The 18,733-nt window shown below is 41.7% G+C and overlaps 1 protein-coding gene across 2 annotated transcripts in view; it reads right to left on the bottom strand.

Moving 5' to 3' along the window:
- The window catches only part of GAP43 (growth associated protein 43), a 93,325-nt gene that overhangs the window by 39,779 nt on the left and 34,813 nt on the right, over positions 1 to 18,733 (bottom strand). The window contains exons 4-5 of one of the 2 annotated variants that reach the window (XM_081234281.1): positions 14,906 to 14,970; positions 1,605 to 2,214 (exon numbers count right to left, since the gene is read on the bottom strand). In XM_081234281.1, the coding sequence (XP_081090407.1) occupies positions 1,605 to 2,214; positions 14,906 to 14,932 (637 nt within the window). In that variant the 5' untranslated portion in view covers positions 14,933 to 14,970. The remainder of the gene's footprint in view (positions 1 to 1,604; positions 2,215 to 14,905; positions 14,971 to 18,733) is intronic. The other variant, XM_081234280.1, reaches the window with a different exon arrangement.

The following is an 18,733-nucleotide window of genomic DNA, read 5'->3' as shown; positions in this document are numbered from 1 at the left end:
TATCTAAGGCTGGAACTTAAACCTAAAGAAGAGTAGTTAACAAGGTTTGTTTTGCTGAGTAAATTAAAACCAAAACCATTCTTATCACATGCCTTACCTTTTCCAGGGAAATATTCCCATCTTCTTAACCTCAGGGTCAGGCCCCTGGGGCAGGTATATAGTTAGAATAAAGATTTAAGATGAGCCACTGGTAGAAAGAGGTGTGTGTTTTATCTGAAGCTAGATAATGCTAATAACAATAATAGTTAATATAATCTGGCTGTTTACTCACAGAATTTGGGGGGTAAAATGAAAGAAGTAGACCAGAAAATATCTAGAATAATCTTCCACCATTCTGCAGTATCCAATGCGGAGAGATGGATATCGTGGCAAATCTCCAATAATTACTTTCTCAGTCTAATGGTCAGATAGCAAGGCATTTCCCAGAGCACCCTCATGGAGTAGGTGTTTTCCCAAGGGCACAGTGTGGTCCAGTCCGAATTTGGGTCCTTGGACACATAGTGGGTTACATCACTAAATTCTAAAGGAGTAAACCCAACCTTTTCAACTGGCACAGAAGCAACTTTATCTTTAATGTTTGGGGCTGAAAGGTATTCATGGGGCACACTAGGCTAGAGAAAGACCTTGGAGGCCATTGGCCTCCTTCACCACTATGGATGGGCTGGGGTGGAGGGACAGATCTAGTGCTGAGGGGTGACGTTCCCTTAAATTTATCTTGTACTGTGAATGCTCTATTCCAATTCTGCACAGGCTCTTTGGGCAATAATAGTGAAAACACTCCAGGTTAGAGCTCCAAACCAAAGAGAATCTAGTAACTTTCTAAAATCACAGTCAACCCTCAATTATGTATGTGTATGGTAGAAAGTAGTGTCTTTGATGATAAAATGATAATTTATGTTTGACTTCACAGCATGCTCTATATTGGGGGTTTTTCTTTTGTTTTTGGCAACATCAACAGACTTATTTTCCTAATTAGTCTGACCTCGATTAATGTTACAATTAACATTCTCTGAGCGTACATACACATACGCACACTGCTCACCAATTGATGGGGGAGAATGCCCAGAAACATACTGTGGGATAGGGAAAGGTGGGCTGAGAGTATGTTTTAGCTGCTGGCAATTCACAGACTACATCATCTGAATCAATAGGGAGTTGGCTGCATTTACACCAGGCACTTCCCAGAGCTAAATAATCACATTAGCTAATTCCCATCCATAAAATACATGTAGCTTCAGTAATTACTTCTTAAACTAAGTCTATCCAGCACACAGAATATGTTTTTTCAACCAGGATTACCTAGTTTTACTCTTTATGCCAATCCATTTAACAAGGTAATTGTCAGACCTGTCTAGTACCGGCTGCTACACAAACCTGCCCAAATTCTCTCTCAGGCTTGGAGATATTTGGGAACGTAGTGGCCAGAGTTAGCTCTCAGCCCTGCCACTTTGGGGGAATTCAGCGCAGCTTCCCTTGATTTCCTGAATACACCTTCTAGAAATGTCCCCTCTCCCTTGAAGGCACACGGGGCCTGGCCTTCCACATAGGCCCCCAAGTACAGGTGGCCTGGCCCCCCATGGCGTCTGACCCTGGAGGTCGCTCACCTAGCTTCTCCTCCGCTTGGCTGCTCTCCGCAGTCTCCGATGGAGGCTGGGCTGTTGCCTTGGCAGCAGCATCCTCTGCAGCAGGGGTGGTGGCGGCAGCAGCAGCAGTGACAGCAGCAGGCACGTCGGCTTGTTTAGGCTCCTCCTTGGCTGGCGCGTCTTCGGCCTTGGAGGACGGCGAGTTGTCAGTGGAAGCTTTAGTGGCACTTTCTGTCTCAGCAGAGCCGGCCTTCTCCTCCGAGGGGGCAGGAGCCTGGGGCGCTGCCTGCTCTGTGGCAGCCTCGGGGGCGCCCTCCCCCTTCTTCTCCTCGGAAGGAGTTTCGCCGGCTTTGCCGGTCTCTTCGGGCTTGGGGCCGGCGGCTGGGGCCGCGTCAGCGGGAGTGGAACCTTCCCCCTCCTTCTTCTCCGCACCATCGGCGACGGGGGCTTCATCCTTCTCATTCGCCTCCGCCTCAGCGGCTGGGGCATCACCCTTCTTCTCTCCTTTGAGCTTTTTCCTCGTTATGTGTCCACGGAAGCTAGCCTGAATTTTGGTCGCGGCCTTATGAGCTTTATCTTCTGGTTTGATGCCATCTTGTTCAATCTTTTGGTCCTCATCATTTTTTTCAACCTTTATGGAGAAAAGGGGTGGGGGGAGAAAAGGAGAGATGGAGCAATGTTCTTTTCCTTCAAATCACAGCATTCAATAAATGCCTATTGAATGACTTATTCTGTGCCAGGCACCATACTTGGAGTTAAGAAATCAGCAATACCCTGGAAATTCAAACCAAGCCCCCTCTCTTTCTGGTGAAGAATTTAGGAGAGAACACATTCGTTTCTGGGAAAATGAATGTCCTTCTGGCCTTCCAGAATCACTGGCATTATTTTATATGTCTTTCTTTCCCCAACTCAATGTCTCTCCTTTGCCAAACTTAAATCAGCCTTTTTGTGGATGTACTTTGACAACTCAAGTCCACCCAGCCTAGGTTTTCATCAGTGACCTCTGAAAGATATTGGTTTTTCAGGGTTTCTGAGAGGGTCTCTGTGAAAAACTTATGATTTAAAAAAATATTGTGGAAAAGCCTATTTGTTTCCCCAGGATTTCAGGTCTCATCAGGAAACCGGTAGGCTCAGGGCAAAGAATATGGCTCAGGTTTAAACAGAAAGTTCCATCAGGGTCTTCTGCAAAATGCAGATGAGTTCCAGGGCTTTGAGGGGTTTGTTCAGGATGTGACAACTCAGAATGCTGGTCACAAAATGACGTCTACTTTCCTCTGTGTGTGGTCCAACAACAGTAATGAACATACCAGACCTTCAAAATTTGAATTCAGAAAATAGCCATTATTCCTGAGTTTTAAAAAAAGAGTGGAAAACACTGCTTCCGCTTTTGAAAGAGTGGCATATATTCACTAAATCACAATTTCTTATTCCCAAAGCAATTTAAACTTAAAATTAGTTTTATATTATCAGCAACAGAGCCATCCCAGTACTGAAGGCAAGAGACTAGAATACAAATGTTTTACCATTTGATCATGTTACAACGTAACATAGGCTGCAAATAACTTTTTTCCACATGGAAATTAAATCACAGGGTAGGAATAGAAGGTATAGTCATAAAAAGAAATGTCTAGGAAAGTACTCAGAATTCTATATAGCTCCGTTGCCCACTATGGTGCCCCAGTGTGGTTACTTATAGTCCCCATATAGCCATTATATTAGTTTCAGGTATACAACACAGCAATTCAACATTTGTATATATTGCAACAATAAGTCTGGTTAACTTCTGAGAACACTGTCTTAGCAATGGGGAAATACAGCAGTGAACAATGCAGCAAAAGACCAATAATTAAAGAATGCTTATCATGTACCAAGTCCTCTGCTTGGCCCCAGTCTCGACCTTGGCCTGACCTTGGCTTTTGCTCCAATTTAGGATGCAAATCACAGCAGGCCAACACAAGGCATGCTTTCCACCTGTCATACAAGCTCTGCCCGAGGGACCCAGATCCTGTTCATCATGATGTAGACCTGTCTGACATTCTTTGGACGAGCATATGGGCCTGTATTGCTTAGGTCCATCAATATGCTAGTGAGTATACAAAGGTATTTTTGAAAATAAGCTGCATGTGAGAGTAAAAGCAGGATTAATAAATTTCCAGTAAAACTCAAGGCAAGTTTCTCTTCTTCCTCAGTTAATGGTGCATGTATCCATACAAAAAATGAAGGAGTGCACGAAAGCACTTTGGAAGGGCCCATTCTGCTTCCTCTTCCCAGTGCCATGCTGCCACACTGCTCAGCGCTCGGATGCACTACCACCTTCCCGCTCTCCTACTGCTCTTGATGACTCCTACTGGGATGCACATAACACGATCTGGAGCACGGGAGCAGCTGTCCCTGCCAGGAGCTCTCTGCTCAGAGATGGAAGCATAGCCCTGTTAAATTAATAGTTGTGAATGGAGCATGCAGCCAAGATGTTGTTAATTTATTTTACTCTATCTTGCATCTTCTGAATGAGGCACCATCTTATATGATAGGACATCTGCACTTGGGCCTTGATGCGCAGTGGGTCTTTAATACAAATACTTCTCCTTGTGAAGGTAAACAAACCAATTCTTTCAGAGTAGGCAAGTGGACAGAAAAAACCCTCTGGTGACTCAAGAAAACTACATCACCCTTTTCTCTTTAAGAACACAGAGAAAAGGAGATGAAACTTAAAACGCTAGCAAACATAAAAAGAAGGAAGCCAAGAGTCTGAATGACATAAAGAAGATACTTTACAAGGATAAAGGAAGAGCCCCTCTAAGTTCTTTACACCTCCATCTCCAATCTCTCTCTCTCTCGCTCGCTCTCTCTCAATTTCTCAGATCATCTGCCACTGTAACTTTCCACATGATCAGGACTTAAGCTTCTGTGCACAGCCTCTGTGTTGAAATGACTATTTAGAAAGGCTCAGACTAGACTTGGGTGCCAAGATTGTGGGATCAGGCTCACTTGAACAATCCAAGAGTATGAGGGACACAAGACAGAAAGGTGTGGGCAGGAAGGGAGAGAATGTGAAAAACCATAGTTAGGAGAGAAGTGAGACAATCCTGCAAGAGCTGGATACCCAAGTAGGTGGTCAAAGTACCCCACAGGCATGCAGCTTCTCCAGGAGGAATTGCTGGGTCACTTAATATTATTAGAGATTTAGGGGAATTGGATTTTAGAAATTGGTTGGAAATAGACAACGAATACAAATTGTACAGATAGTCAGAGGGAAAAAGACAGAGACAAAGAGGGAAGGGGAAGAGAAGGGAAGAGAGGAGAAGGAACGGGAGAAGGGGAGTGGGAAGGAAGGAAGGGAAGGGAGGGAGGAAACCAGCCTAAAATGAGGTGATTGAACAGAGGCATCCAGAAATAAGAATATTTTAAGTTAAAACTGCGTCTTAGGCCAGACAATTCTGGATGTGTTTGTGTGTGTCTTTCTTTTGTACCTGTAATTAATTCCATAAATACGGCTTGAACTACAGGTTATTTTCTGGTAAAATTCCTTTCACCGTGCTAGAGGTAATTGCACTGGGAGTGTATTTTGCTGAGAGAGGTGACGATAATAAAGAGAACATTTCCCAAGACTGGCTGGGGGGGAACCCCAAGATGTCAGGCTACATAGACCTTTTCCCACCTGGAAATAGAAGAGCTTGCCTAAAACAAAGAGCATGTGAGCCCAGAGAAACTGGAGGTTACTCACTACATTCAGGACAACCCTCTCAGCTTCTAAAAGGGAAAAACTGTGCCCTCAGGAAGATCAGCTCGGTGCTTTGTGACCACCTAGAGGGGTGGGATAGGGAGGGTGGGAGGGAGATGCAAGAGGGAGGGGATATGGGAACATATGTATATGTATAACTGATTCATTTTGTTATAAAGCAGAAACTAACAAAAAAAAAAAAAAGAAAAAAAAAAGAAAAACTGTGCCCTGAAAGTTGTCACTTGTTTCACTTGATAGCATGAGTGAATCAGTCAGCAGCCCCGTTTGTATTTGAACTCAGATCTTCTCCCCTCCCACCCAACCCCAAGTCCAATTTTATTGCATCCATGACCTAGAGCAACTTAGTCTTTCTTGTAGCCGATTGTGCATAAAGCATCATGTCAACATCCTGATCCATCTATTTATTTAGCAATACTGAGTGCCTATGCTGGCACCACAGACACACTAGTGAGCAGATAGAGACTGTATCTATCCACACAGGACTCTTTTTTAAATACACTTTAAAAAAAAAGAAGCTCATAGTATTTAACAATCAATAATTTCCCAGGAATTCAAGGAGGCATCTGACATTACACCTGTCTATAAAGCAAGGCCAGTAGTCTAAATATGTCAGTTAGAGATGGAGGAAGTCCAGAAAAAAGGGGATCCTGGTACTTAATGGCTAAAAAGAGTTAGTTCATAGTCTCATAAAAATAGATTTATTTTTTAAACTCAGCTTTGCCACAAATAAGCTTTGTGTTGAGCTCTGATAAAATTCTTTCATTTTTACATGGAATTGTTGCTATTCATGAATTAACTAATGTGGACATGCCAATGCAGTTCCTTACGTGTAGGAAGAGGATCATTATTAGTTGCCATACTTTTTTTTCAGGCATCTTCATTGCTATAGTTTAGAATTGTTACTGATTACTTTGTTCAGGAACTCTGTAATTTATGAAGTCTTAAAGGAAACCAAGTATGGGAAATGTTAACTGTTCAACCAAGGCTAAAACCTCGGATGAATATTGGTTTGAAGAAGATGAAGGGTACCATTCTACTAAGTTGCTGGGATCTGGTCAAATTTTAAAGTCCATTAGGTGAAAGGGCAATACTTTTCATCAACATTTAAGAATCACAGATAAGAAAGCCAAATATAAGAAGTACTATTTCATACCCAACATTGTGGCTCTGGTTAATAGTTTCCTTCTCCTCTTGGGGGAGGAGAGAGTAAACAAGTTAGGATTCAGTCTAAGATGTCCAAAATTTGCATTTATTATGTTCCAAAGGAGCTTTAGGCAAAAAAGTCTATAAATACCTAACTTTCAGGACTTAAAATAACATCATCCATTCATCTGGGACACTTCAATTCATTTAACTATTTCTAATTATCATAGGAATACTTCAACCTTCCAAGCAAAGAAAAATGTGGCCCTGTATCTACGTCTGCTAGCTCTAAACACTACAATGATAATAATTCAAATTTCCTCTGAAACAGGATTGAATTTTAAATGCTTTTAAAAATCATTGGTGTGCACCAGTTCTTCTTTCTAAGAACATCTTTAGTAAACCAAAATATTTTCAATTTGATTGAGCAAAAGATATTTCCAAGAAGCAAAATTGAAAGGCCAGAGATATCAGAACCAGAATAAAATGTGGATGGATATGTATGAATCTAACAAATATCTACTTATGACTCACTTTATTTTTTATTAATAATTTAGTAAGGTGAAATTTACATAAGAAAATTTCACTCTATTTTTCAGCTTAGTTGGCTTTGAGCACAGCTGATAGCATATACTTTAGAAGAAATGTCCAAGTATTAAAGAAGCTCCCAGTGGAGTTTCTGTATCTGCTTTGAATCTAGTCAAAGATCAGAAATCCAGAGAACTGCCCCTTATGGAGGAGCCAAAGGAGGATGGGCAAACCTTCTCCAGTTCTGAAGAGGAAGTGTCTTCAGGTTTTTGGGCAGTTCTAGGGAAGAAGGTGTCATTTAAAAGATGAATAGGCACAGCTGTGATAGAGGGGTCCCTTAACACTCAATGTGTGTGAGGGGATGGGGGGCAGGATGCAAGTAGGTATAATGAAACTGTTGTGCATTTGCCAACAATGGCCACCATTTTTTTTAACTCTGATTTTCAGTCCAGTGAAGAGTCTTCTTTTAGTTCCTGGGCAGGTGGGAGCACTGACATATGACAACTGAGTAATCCGCCAGAGGAATGTGAGACATCAAGAGTGACTTTGCAAATCCTGGCACAGTGGTAGTGAGGGGATTGTCTTTTCCCCTTCAGATGAAGTGTGCAGCATAACGCTGCAGCTCCACAGTCCTAATAAGTGGGCAAGAAATGCTCATTGATTGGCTGACTATTATAGAAAACCAAATATCCCACATTGGAAACTGGAATAGTAATATGAACTTTTCAGAAAATAGCTGGTGATCAAGATATGGGTCTTCAGCTCACTTTCATATATTATTTATTTAACATGTACAGCCCAGCTACTTCCTAGAGAATATGAAGTGGCATATTCAACCCAGTATAAAGTACTACTGGTGGAGAACTCAGTTTCCATTCAAAAGACTTGTCTTTTATTTTATTTTGTATATGTAGAACTCTAGCTCTCCCACAAAGATGGAGATGAGGCAAAGAGCATATTATCATTGGCACCTTCTAACAGACAAAAGTCAGCAAATGAAACACTTTGTCTATTTCATTCACAGCTGCCAGTGATGGACTTCAAGAGCATCTGTCTAAGACAGGTATATGTTTCCCCAACACCTGAGTAACTGACTTCATGCAGTGAGGTTGAACAAAGAAGCCAATTATGGAAATAAAGGTGCAGGAGTCAGACAAGGAGAGAAGGCACAAAATGACATTGATAATAATAATTTAAAAAGCACTTGGAAATAAATCTAAGATATAACAACCGACATATTCATTTTCTCCATGGATTGTCTGGAATCATAGCAATCAAATTGTTTTTCAAATATATATCTCTGCTTCTTCATAAGTTAAAGAGGTGAAAATATTCATAGAGGATTGTTGGAGACTCTCTCCTTCCCTCTCTCTGTTTAGAGTTGATCTGTATAATGAGCCCCACGTCCTAAGGTTGTAGGCTGGAAATGACTAGTCCCTTAGATATTCAAGGAAGGAAGCCTCTCTTCCTCAGATGGGGGCTGGGAAGATGCACATACTTATGAGATGAGGCACATACTTATGCTGGTCTACCTCTCAGGACTCATGCTAGACAGAATAATTTGACCAAACTCTTTCAGAAAAGCTTTAGGTATGGCAAACAGAGATATAAGTCACCTAACTGAACAAAGGGTCAAAGTCAGTGATGCCCAAGCAAATACCTGCTGAGAGTCAACTCTGAAAGGAAGGGGCTCGACGGTTGAGCAGCAAAAGCAGACCCCCTGATGAGAGTTGCTGATTATAGTTCACTACCTCTGCTAGTGTTCACTACGGTTACTAGTGCTCACTACCTCAACAAGTCATTCACTACCTCTTAAATGTCACACTGGAAGGAGGGAGAGGTGGACAAGGTGAGGGGATACTAAACCTTGCTCTGGGAGAGGTCTCGGTGCCTACAGTGGCCACTGAGCTGGGAACAAGATAGAGGGACTCCCTATCAGGCTGCTGAAGAGGCTGGACTCACACACCAGACTATGAGAGGGACTGTGAGGCTTTTGCTAACAACTGGGGAAAGACAAGAGAATAGCAGGCAGCCAGTACATCTGGGAAAAGATAGAAAAGCCGCCTAACCAGCAGACAGCCCATTGTACCGCCATCACAGGTGAATTCCACCTAGTTGAGCATTCCCGAGAAAAAACCACACCCCAAGCTGCTGGAGAAGGTGCTCAGAGCCAACCAGCAGGAAGAGAAGGCCCAGGTAACTCTGCCAAAAACTGCCTTCCTTTCAGGTATGATGCCACAAAATGTCTCTGGTTGGATGTTCAGGAATATAAAACATGATGAGATAAATATTTAATTAAATTGCTATTTCTTCCTGCTATACTGAATAGTGATTATTGATTTATTTTTTTCTGAATTTTTTTTCTGAAACTTTTTTCATTATGAAATGTAATTTATTACATTCTAAGTCAGCAGTACCTGATAAATTTTGTTCAGTGAACAAGTGAGTGAGAGAGACATTCCTCATCCACTCTACTATATGCCTTTCTCCAAATATTGTCACTGTTGGTCTGTTTATCTTGTTTTTCCTTCTTTGTGCTTATATTCTCCTGACATATATTTGTATTTCATTTTTAATTGACTCTTCCCTTGGACTGTAAACTCTCTGGAAGCAGGACCTTGTCAGATTTGTACAATCCTCAAAGCCTTGGTGGCTAAACAGTGCTGGCACATGGTTGATGCTCCAAAAATATTTATTTGTAGTTGTTGTTAAGTAACTACGTGCCATGCTATGTTAGTGATCAGAGAGCATGTAATTGGGCAGTACACAGCCAACTGGCTGGGTATCAGTGCTTCTCTCCAGGAAACTAATGCTCTGGGCCTTCGTCAAACTGTTCTCCAGCAGCCATATCCCTCTCTCCTCTTACTTTTATAATGAGTATACCACACATAAGTTAGTATCTCAGTTCAGTTCTCATCATAACCATGTGAGGAGCACATCACTGTGCCTGTTTTATAATCGAGGTAAATTAGGAGACAGAAAGGAGCTCAGTGTGATCCAGCTTCTAAAGACCAGGCCTGCCCTCAAGCCCACTCCTTGTTTAGTGCTTTTTAAAATAGATTGTAGGAAGCAAATATTCCCTGGTGGGTAAGAACATGGGCTGTAGAGTTAGATATGTATAGGTTCAAATCACAGCTCTGCCACTTTATTACCAGCTCTTGACCTTGGACAAGATAACTTCAGTTTCCATATCTGTAAGATGGGGGAATAACAGGGCTATCTCACTGGGTTGTTGTGAGGATTATATGAGTTAATGTATATAAAGTACTTAGCACAGTCCCTGACGTATTTTACGTGCTCAAAGAGGGACAGCTAATTTTCTCATCATAATCATTGTCATCATCACTCTCATCTCAGAGTAATTTCTACATTACCATTCGACTGAGTCCACGAGAACTTATTCATCTCCGTGACTGCTGGAGAGGAGTCCAGGGAGGGGAGAGTCCAGTTCCTTAACTCTACAGTACTATCTATCCTCAGAGGGATAAGCAAAAAACCATCTAAAGTATGCCACATACTCAATCTAGTTCTTTGCTATCCTTGGGAAGGGCACAGATCTGTTTACATTGTCAAGGGTAAATCCCACTCTTCTACCACCTAACACACACCAATCCTCTCTAATCTTAGCCATGTCTAAACCTCTACATGGTCCAGCAACTTGGTGATGGAAATTCACTTAGACTAGAAGTCTGTTCATTCTCAAAATATATACCTTTTACCTGACACCCCTCATCCCACACAAAAAAATCTCATATAGCTACTATTTCATATTTCTATCTCACCATGTGTGTATATCCCTTTCACATTCAAGAAAACAACTGCCCTGCAGGTTCTGAGAGCTCCCCTATTTACTCATCATTGGTAAAAGCTGTGGATGCAGATGCCAGACACTTTGTGGGGAATTAGCTTAGGAGCATGTGGCCCTGAGGAAAGAGGGACATCGAGATTTGGGATTTCCAGCTCTACCCAGTGTACCCCGATTGGCTAGTTAGTGAAGCCCCTCCGGGTGTCAGTGGACGTAATATGTGGGGAGGGTACATAACATGTCATCAGAGCGCATGTCATCATGAAGCCTAGCTGATGGGAGATGGAGAACTTGAGACGCCATTTGTTTTAAAAAGAAATGACAGTAACTTGAATTTTTATATTCCAGGTTATGAAGTACTTTCCACCTCATAAAACTGTTCCTCGAGGAATTACAATGAAGTAGGCTGAGCAAGTGTGCTATCCCCTTTGTAAAATGAAGAAACCAAATCCCGGATTGATGGAAGGCCCCACAAATGCTAGAACAGGTCTTAAACTTAGGCCTCCAATCTCCCTACATTTTAAGGAACCTAACAGAGAATTCAGTCTAAGAATTCAACACTAAACACCCAGAAACAGAAAAATGAAAAAGAAAAATCAAGTGTCACTGAATAAGTAGCAATCCTAATATCAGTACTGAGACTAGTTGAAGTACTTTTTAATGAACAGAATTGGTCTATATTTCTGATCTTATAACAGAGGTGGCTCCAGAATCTCTATATAGGAGGAATTAGGGGCAGGAATATGTTTGAAAGGGGGAACTAGGTGATTTTTCTTGAAATTGCACTGGCACAGCAAGCATATTTCTTTGTACAATATGCTTATATCTATGAGGTGGGATGATTTTGCAGAGACATTGCTATCTGTCAACAATAGTTGGCAGATGCCTTAATGGTCTGTATCAATCACCAGGTAACTGATTGCACATTTAGAACAGTGCCTGAGAAATCTAAAGAAAAAAAGAGCAGTTATGTTTTCTTTCTGATTCTAGAAGATATGTTGTTTTATTCTTCCATGCGTGGAAAAAACAATTGAATGTTTTTGGTGGGAAGAGGTGAGGATGTCAGGTAAATGGCATACAGTTTCAAGAAAAATAGACTTATTTCCATTTTAATTGGATTTCGATCCCCAAGCTGTTGGTAGTTGAAGGGCAAATACACAAAACCCTAGAAAAATCTGTAAATCATACCTGAGTCTAAATTTGCTAATGTTGTTATTCTTGTCATTCTTCTTTTCTTGCCTCTCCCTCTGTTTTTGGCATCAAATTCTCTCCAAGTCATCAGGCACTGACATTCATTGATTACATGGCTTGGCATAACTTTTGACTCAAACAATTTGAGTTCAAATTCTGGTTCAGCCATGGCTCAAATGTGTGACCTGGCATAAATTACTTAATTTCTTTAGAATTCGGCTTCTTCATCCCTCATACTGGGATACTAATACTTACTGTGCAGAATTTCTTGAGGATGAAAGAAAATAGTATTTGTAAAATGCCTGGTATTTAAGAACTCAACAAATAATTGCCTAGAGGAAGACCATACAAGTGAAGTGAAAATTGCTGCTTTCTGGACACTAGGGATTGGGTGCATTATTTGATAAATATTTTATGGTTTTCTATCTCTGATAGCTTATGGAGGAATTTTTCAGGACTATGCATATTTCATAAAAATAATAAACCCTCTCCTAAAAAAAACCTCTTTAAATGTACTATAAAGTACCCTCAGATCCTTGCAGAAAGTAATTCTAATAATAAATTGAAAAATTATATAGTACTATGTGCCAACTACTCTTCTAAGCACTTTATTATATGCTTTATATATATACACACACTAATAGATTTATTAAATTTAATTCTAACGAAGCTATGCAATGGGTACTATTATTTTACAGGTGAAGGGGCTTAGGCACAGGGACATTAAATAACTAAATCACACAGCTAGTAAGTAGCAGAGCCAGGATTTGAACTCAGGTTGCACATGAGGTAAGATGACCCTAGGAAGACAGGGCTGGTCTACTCTCTGCAGGCATTTTCTCCAGGCTCCCAGGCAGGGTGAAAAGTGGAGTGCAGGCTGGGAGAATCCAGAGCATGGCTTTGTCACTGCCAGTGCCTGCCAAGGCTGAGCTAGTTACCAGTGTCTAAAAGAAGAGGCTTCAGAGCTGTCACCCCAATTTCATCTTCCCCTGTCAAAATCTCTTTACAGTAGAAAAGTACAAATACATTTTCAAAGCAGGGACTGTGGTATCATGACCTCATCACCCAGGCGATGCTGTGACTCATTTTCCTTGTGAAGATCTTGACAGGGAAGATTCACACTTGAGACGTTGAGAACAGCCTAGAGACCAGGTTTGCTATTAATTCTGAAAGCAGGAGCAAGAAAATATAAGAGAGCCGAGAAAGCAATACTGGGGGAAGTGTGGGGGGAGGGCCTCAGGTCAGGAATCACGACTATTTAATTAAATGAGAAAAGCAGATGAATAAACTGGAGTCACTCTTATGCTTATCAGAGGGAAGGGGCTGAGCAGGTGGTAAAGATTTCTTCCTGAGGCTGAGGATTTAAATCCAGCCAGAGTCCCTGAATTAAACATTGCCTTTTTCTTAAACCAAGTATCCCTGTTACTTGACTCACAATTGTACTGAGGCAGATAGGGAAATCTATCTAGAACTGTTCCATGGACGTCACACTTGTTGCTCTGACTATATTCTCAAAAAATATCATACTATTTATGCCACACAGCTCCTTGCAGGAGTTTAGTGACAGTGTTCATCGTGGCACAAAGAACCAGCTTTGTAGTTCTGCAGGGGGAAAACGTTGCACCCTTTGAAGCCATCAAAGAGAGAAAATTCCCTCTTATCTGTTTTTGAAACTAGGTAAGCAAATTCTCCAACTTCTGGATTAATCCAGATGAATTTACCTTCCAAGGATTTATGATAACCTGATCTTTGAGCCAGAACAATTAGGCTGGGTAATTGGGTAAAATTAAGGAGGTATTAAGTCTGATTCTTAGGTCTTAAAGTCAATGAAAATTCCTTTCCTTTCTTCTTGATGCAGAGACAACTATGAGATGTGCCATAACCCTCTGATATGACCCAAAGAGCCACACAGAACACCAAGTTCGTGCCCAGCACTGTGAAACTCCAAAAAACGGGGCGCTTTACAGACATGTAGTAACATGGGAAAGCCCTGTCCTGAACTCCAGAGTTCCAGGAAGGTAGGATGATGCAACCACTCTTCCCACAATTCTGATTTACTCATCGGAAATCAATGATACTCCTGTGTCAGCTCAGGACTGGACCCAAGACTAGGATTAAAGATTCCCAGGGCTATTCAATAGCTATCTCTCCCTTTGGTTGGGGCAACTTGATGGCTCTAGGTTAGAATAATCCCCTAGCTTCTCCCAGAGCTGAAGTCATAGCAAAAGTCATAGCAAACCCTGGTACTTGCCTGGTACCTCTGCAGCCTCTAGTAAGTGGGTGCACATCAGCCTGGTTGTGCACCCCAGAAACATACAACAGATGGTTTAAATCACTGTGGAGAATCAAGGTAAGAACGGTATAGCTGGTGGCAGTAGCAGAGTGGGTGTACAGGAAAGACGTAGACAAAGATTCTCCTTTTACCAAATGCCTGAAATTCCACCTTGGAACATTATTCCCTTATTTTAAGGTTTAAAACAGACACTGAAAGCTAACAGCATAGAAGCTCTCTTAATTGGTCTGTCTTCCACTCTATGCTACATATTGTATGAGACTAAGCTAAAACAGAGTTATGGTTTCATCATAATGGGGTCTCCCCCTCCCCCTAAAAAATCTTTAAATATTCCCATTGTTTAGCAAGCTAAGAAGATATACATTGCTTCAGCCTTTGAGAAATTCATGGAAGGGACCCAGCCTGCCCTTCCAGCTTCTCTCATGAGCACACCCGTCACTTTAGCCAAGTAGATCCACACGCAGCTCACTGAACACACTCCTCACTCCAAAAGTCTGTGACCTCACTTACAATTCGGCCCTCCACAGACATCTTTCCTTCTTGCATTTCTGCTGAAACGCCACACACCCTTCATCACTCTGTTTTTGAAACTAGGTAAGCAAAGTCTCACCAATCCTTACCTCGTTGGCTGGAGAGTTTTCTTGCATCTTCCTAAATGGGCAGTCCAGAGGTCAGCAAACTTTTTCTGCAAACGGCCAGGTAGTAAATATTTTTGGCTTTCTGTGCCATAAGGTTTTGGTCACAACCACTCAACTCTGTCACTGTGGCAGAAATAAGCTATAGCTGCTACCTAAATGAATGAACATGGCTGTGTTCCAATAAAACTTTATTTATGGACAGGGAAATTTAAATTTTACATAATTGTAAGGGATCATGAAATATCATTACTCTTGATTTTCTGTCCACCATTAAAAAATGTAAGAGCCATTCTTAGCCTGAAGGTGTACTTTACCAATTTCTGGGGCAGGGTTTACCTTTATGTTAAACTCCTCAGGCGGCTCACTAAAAACTGCTTTTCACTTCCTGAGTTCTGTGACTTCACTTACAATTTGGCCCTCCTCAAACATCTGTCTGTCTCAAACATTTCCCTCTGCATATCTATCTATCTGTCTATCTGTCATCTATCTATCTATCTATCTATCTATCATCTATTTTTGCATTGTAGTAATTGATGTACTTATTCTTCAAACTTTCCGTTACTCTGTAAACTCTCTGAGGACAGGAATATTGTCATCTTAATAGAGGCTGTGGTATTGTGATTTATAATAAAAAAATATATTGATCTTCATCCTTATTTTTGACACAGAGCCCCTAAAGCCCTTGGAATTTCCTGTAATGAGAGCAATAAAGGTGTCTTTTGTTATATTAATGAGGTGACTGGGTGGGAAAACCTACCATGTGATTAGAGTGTTGGAACTTTCAGTCCCACCTTCTGACCTCCTGGGAGAAGAGAAGGGCTGGAGGTTGAATCAATAACCAGTGGCCAGTGGTTTCATCAATCATGCCTGTGTAATGAAGCCTCCATACAAAACCCAAAGCAGGGTTTGGAGAGCTTCCAGGTTGGTGAACATGTGGAGATTTGGGGAGAAAGTCACGCTCAGAGGGAGCGTGGAAGCTCCTCACCCTTTCCCCATACCTTGCCCTAAGCCTCTCTTCCATCTGGCTGTTCTTGAGTTATATCCTGTTATAATAAACCAGTGAACTAGTGAGTAAATGGGCTTCCTGAGTCCTGTGAGCTGCTCTAGCAAATTAATCAAATCCAAGGAGGGGGTCATGGGAGCCTCTGATTTATAGCCAGTCTGTCAGAGGTACAGGTAATAACATGGACTTGCAATTAGCATCCTGAATTGGAGGGGGTCATTGGAACCTCCAATTTGTAGCCAATCAGTTAGAAACACAGGGAGCAACCAGGGCTTGTGACTGGTGTCTGAAGTGGAGAGTGTCTTGCGAGACTGAGCACTTTACTCGTGGAATCTGCTATCTCTGTGTAGATAGTGGTGGAACTGAGTTGAATTGTAGGACACCCAGCTGGTGTCTGGAGAATGGCTGGTGATGTGGGACACCTCCCCACCACCCCGCCATGTTGGAATTGGGTTCAGGACCCTAAATTTAGAGGCTAACATTTATTGATCACTTTGCTAAGGCACTGAGCTAAATGTTTTGTGTGTAAAATCTCATAACATACGCATGAGGTAGGTATTATGATTGTTATAATGTATAAGTGTTATTATTATTTTTACAGATGATAAAACAAATACTTGGGGAGGTTCCATATTTAATAAGTGTAGAGCTATGATTTAATTATTTAGGCAGTCAGACCCCAGAGCTCACCTTCTCTACCACTCTACAGACCCCCTTCCCCTGTTTCACACAGTAAGGCCTTAATAAATGTCTGGTGAATGTGTGTTATATTTTGGATTAAATCGTTTCTCTCCTGAGAACAGCTGAAGCTGATAGTAAGAAAGATTGAAAAAAAAGCTCACAGAGCAACTTAAAGAGCCACAACAGAGCACCTCGGAGGCAGGCAAGCATAAGAGAAGTGAGAAGTGGGTGCCACTGAAGCTTGCCTGCCTTCGAAGGGTCTTTCCCTGTCGTTGCTCAGCTGTTTGCTCAACTCAGAGTGTGGAGAGGCATTCAGACCTGAATCCCGGTATCACACGTAGCTGGAGAAGAAGTGCAGGACAGAAGCAACCCGTGGGGAAATGCACAAAGAGACCTGCTGAGCCCCAGGGGCAGGGCCATGGTTGTGAGCATGCAGCATGCCAGCTGCACTCCCAGAAGGAGAGAAATGAGCTGCAGCTGGGAGGCCACTTGTGCGAGAGAAAAAAAAAAGACTTTTTTAACCATCAGATTTGAGCAAGTGGCTTATGTGTGAAAGGTTTCGTTGGAAGCAAGTTAAATGGTGCTAAGTCACTAGACAAAGGATCACACCCTCCAGCTCAAGATGCCTGTCTCTAGGGACTGTTTCTAACAGTCTCAGGTCTGGGTGAGCACAAAGCAGTGAAAGACATCCAGATTAGCTGAGGGAGCACAGTGACCTGGGAACACGAAAAACAAGGGCTCCTGAAATCCCCAGGGCTGTTCTATCAGTGAGAAAGGAAAGGCAAGGAGGAAAGATGCTGGCCACAGTTTTGTCGCTCAACACTTATGGAGTGGCTGCGTCCGTACCTCCAAGAGCTGGACTGCAATGTGCTCTCACCCTGCCCCTGATCATCAGGATCTGCATTTTCACAAATCTTTTGCACGTCACCGTGTGAAATGTGCTGTCCTACGATGCTCAGACTAAACACACCTGTCCTGGAAGGTCCACAGTTCCTTTTGAATATCTCTTCAAAAGAAAGTATGATCTAATCTCATACTCTTACATGTCCCGGTCCAGTTTTCCCAGCACCACTTATTGAATAGGCTGTCCTTTCTCCACTGTACATTCCTGCCTCCTTTATCAAAGATAAGGTGACCATATGTGCGTGGGTTTATCTCTGGGCTTTCTATCCTGTTCCATTGATCTATCTTTCTGTTTTTGTGCCACTACCATACTGTCTTGATCACTCCCTAACACGATACACAAAAATAAGCTCAAAATGGATTAAAGACCTAAATGTAAGGCCAGAAACTATCAAACTCTTAGAGGAAAACATAGGCAGAACACTATGACATAAATCACAGCAAGATCATTTTTGACCCACCTCCTAGAGAAATGGAAATAAAAACAAAGATAAACAAAGGGGACCTAATGAAACTTAAAAGCTTTTGCACAGCAAAGGAAACCATAAAGAAGACCAAAAGACAACCCTCAGAATGGGAGAAAATATTTGCAAATGAAGCAACTGACAAAGGATTAATCTCCAAAATTTACAAATAGCTCATGCAGCTCAGTATCAAAAAAACAAACAACCCAATCCAAAAATGGGCAGAAGACCTAAATAGACATTTCTCCAAAGAAGATATACAGACTGCTAACAAACACATGAAAGAATGCTCAACATCATTAATCATTAGAGAAATGAAAATCAAAACTACAATGAGATATCATCTCACACTAGTCAGAATGGTCATCATCAAAAAATCTAGAAACAATAAATGCTGGAGAGGCTGTGGAGAAAAGGGAACACTCTTGCACTGCTGGTGGGAATGTGAATTGGTACAGCCACTATGGAGAACAGTATGGAGGTTCCTTAAAAAACTACAAATAGAACTACCATATGACCCAGCAATCCCACTACTGGGCATATACCCTGAGAAAACCATAATTCAAAAAGAGTCATGTACCAAAATGTTCATTGCAGCTCTATTTACAATAGCCCAGAGATGGAAACAACCTAAGTGTCCATCATCGGATGAATGGATAAAGAAGATGTGGCACATTTATACAATGGAATATTACTCAGCCATAAGAAGAAATGAAATTGAGTTATTTGTAGTGAGGTGGATGGACCTAGAGTCTGTCA

The sequence above is a fragment of the Mesoplodon bidens genome, assembly GCF_964165515.1.
Source record: "Mesoplodon bidens genome assembly, chromosome: 5".
NCBI classification, from domain to species: domain Eukaryota; kingdom Metazoa; phylum Chordata; class Mammalia; order Artiodactyla; family Ziphiidae; genus Mesoplodon; species Mesoplodon bidens.
The sequence above is the reverse complement of the archived record's forward strand: the minus strand, read 5'-3'. Positions and strand labels throughout refer to the sequence as shown.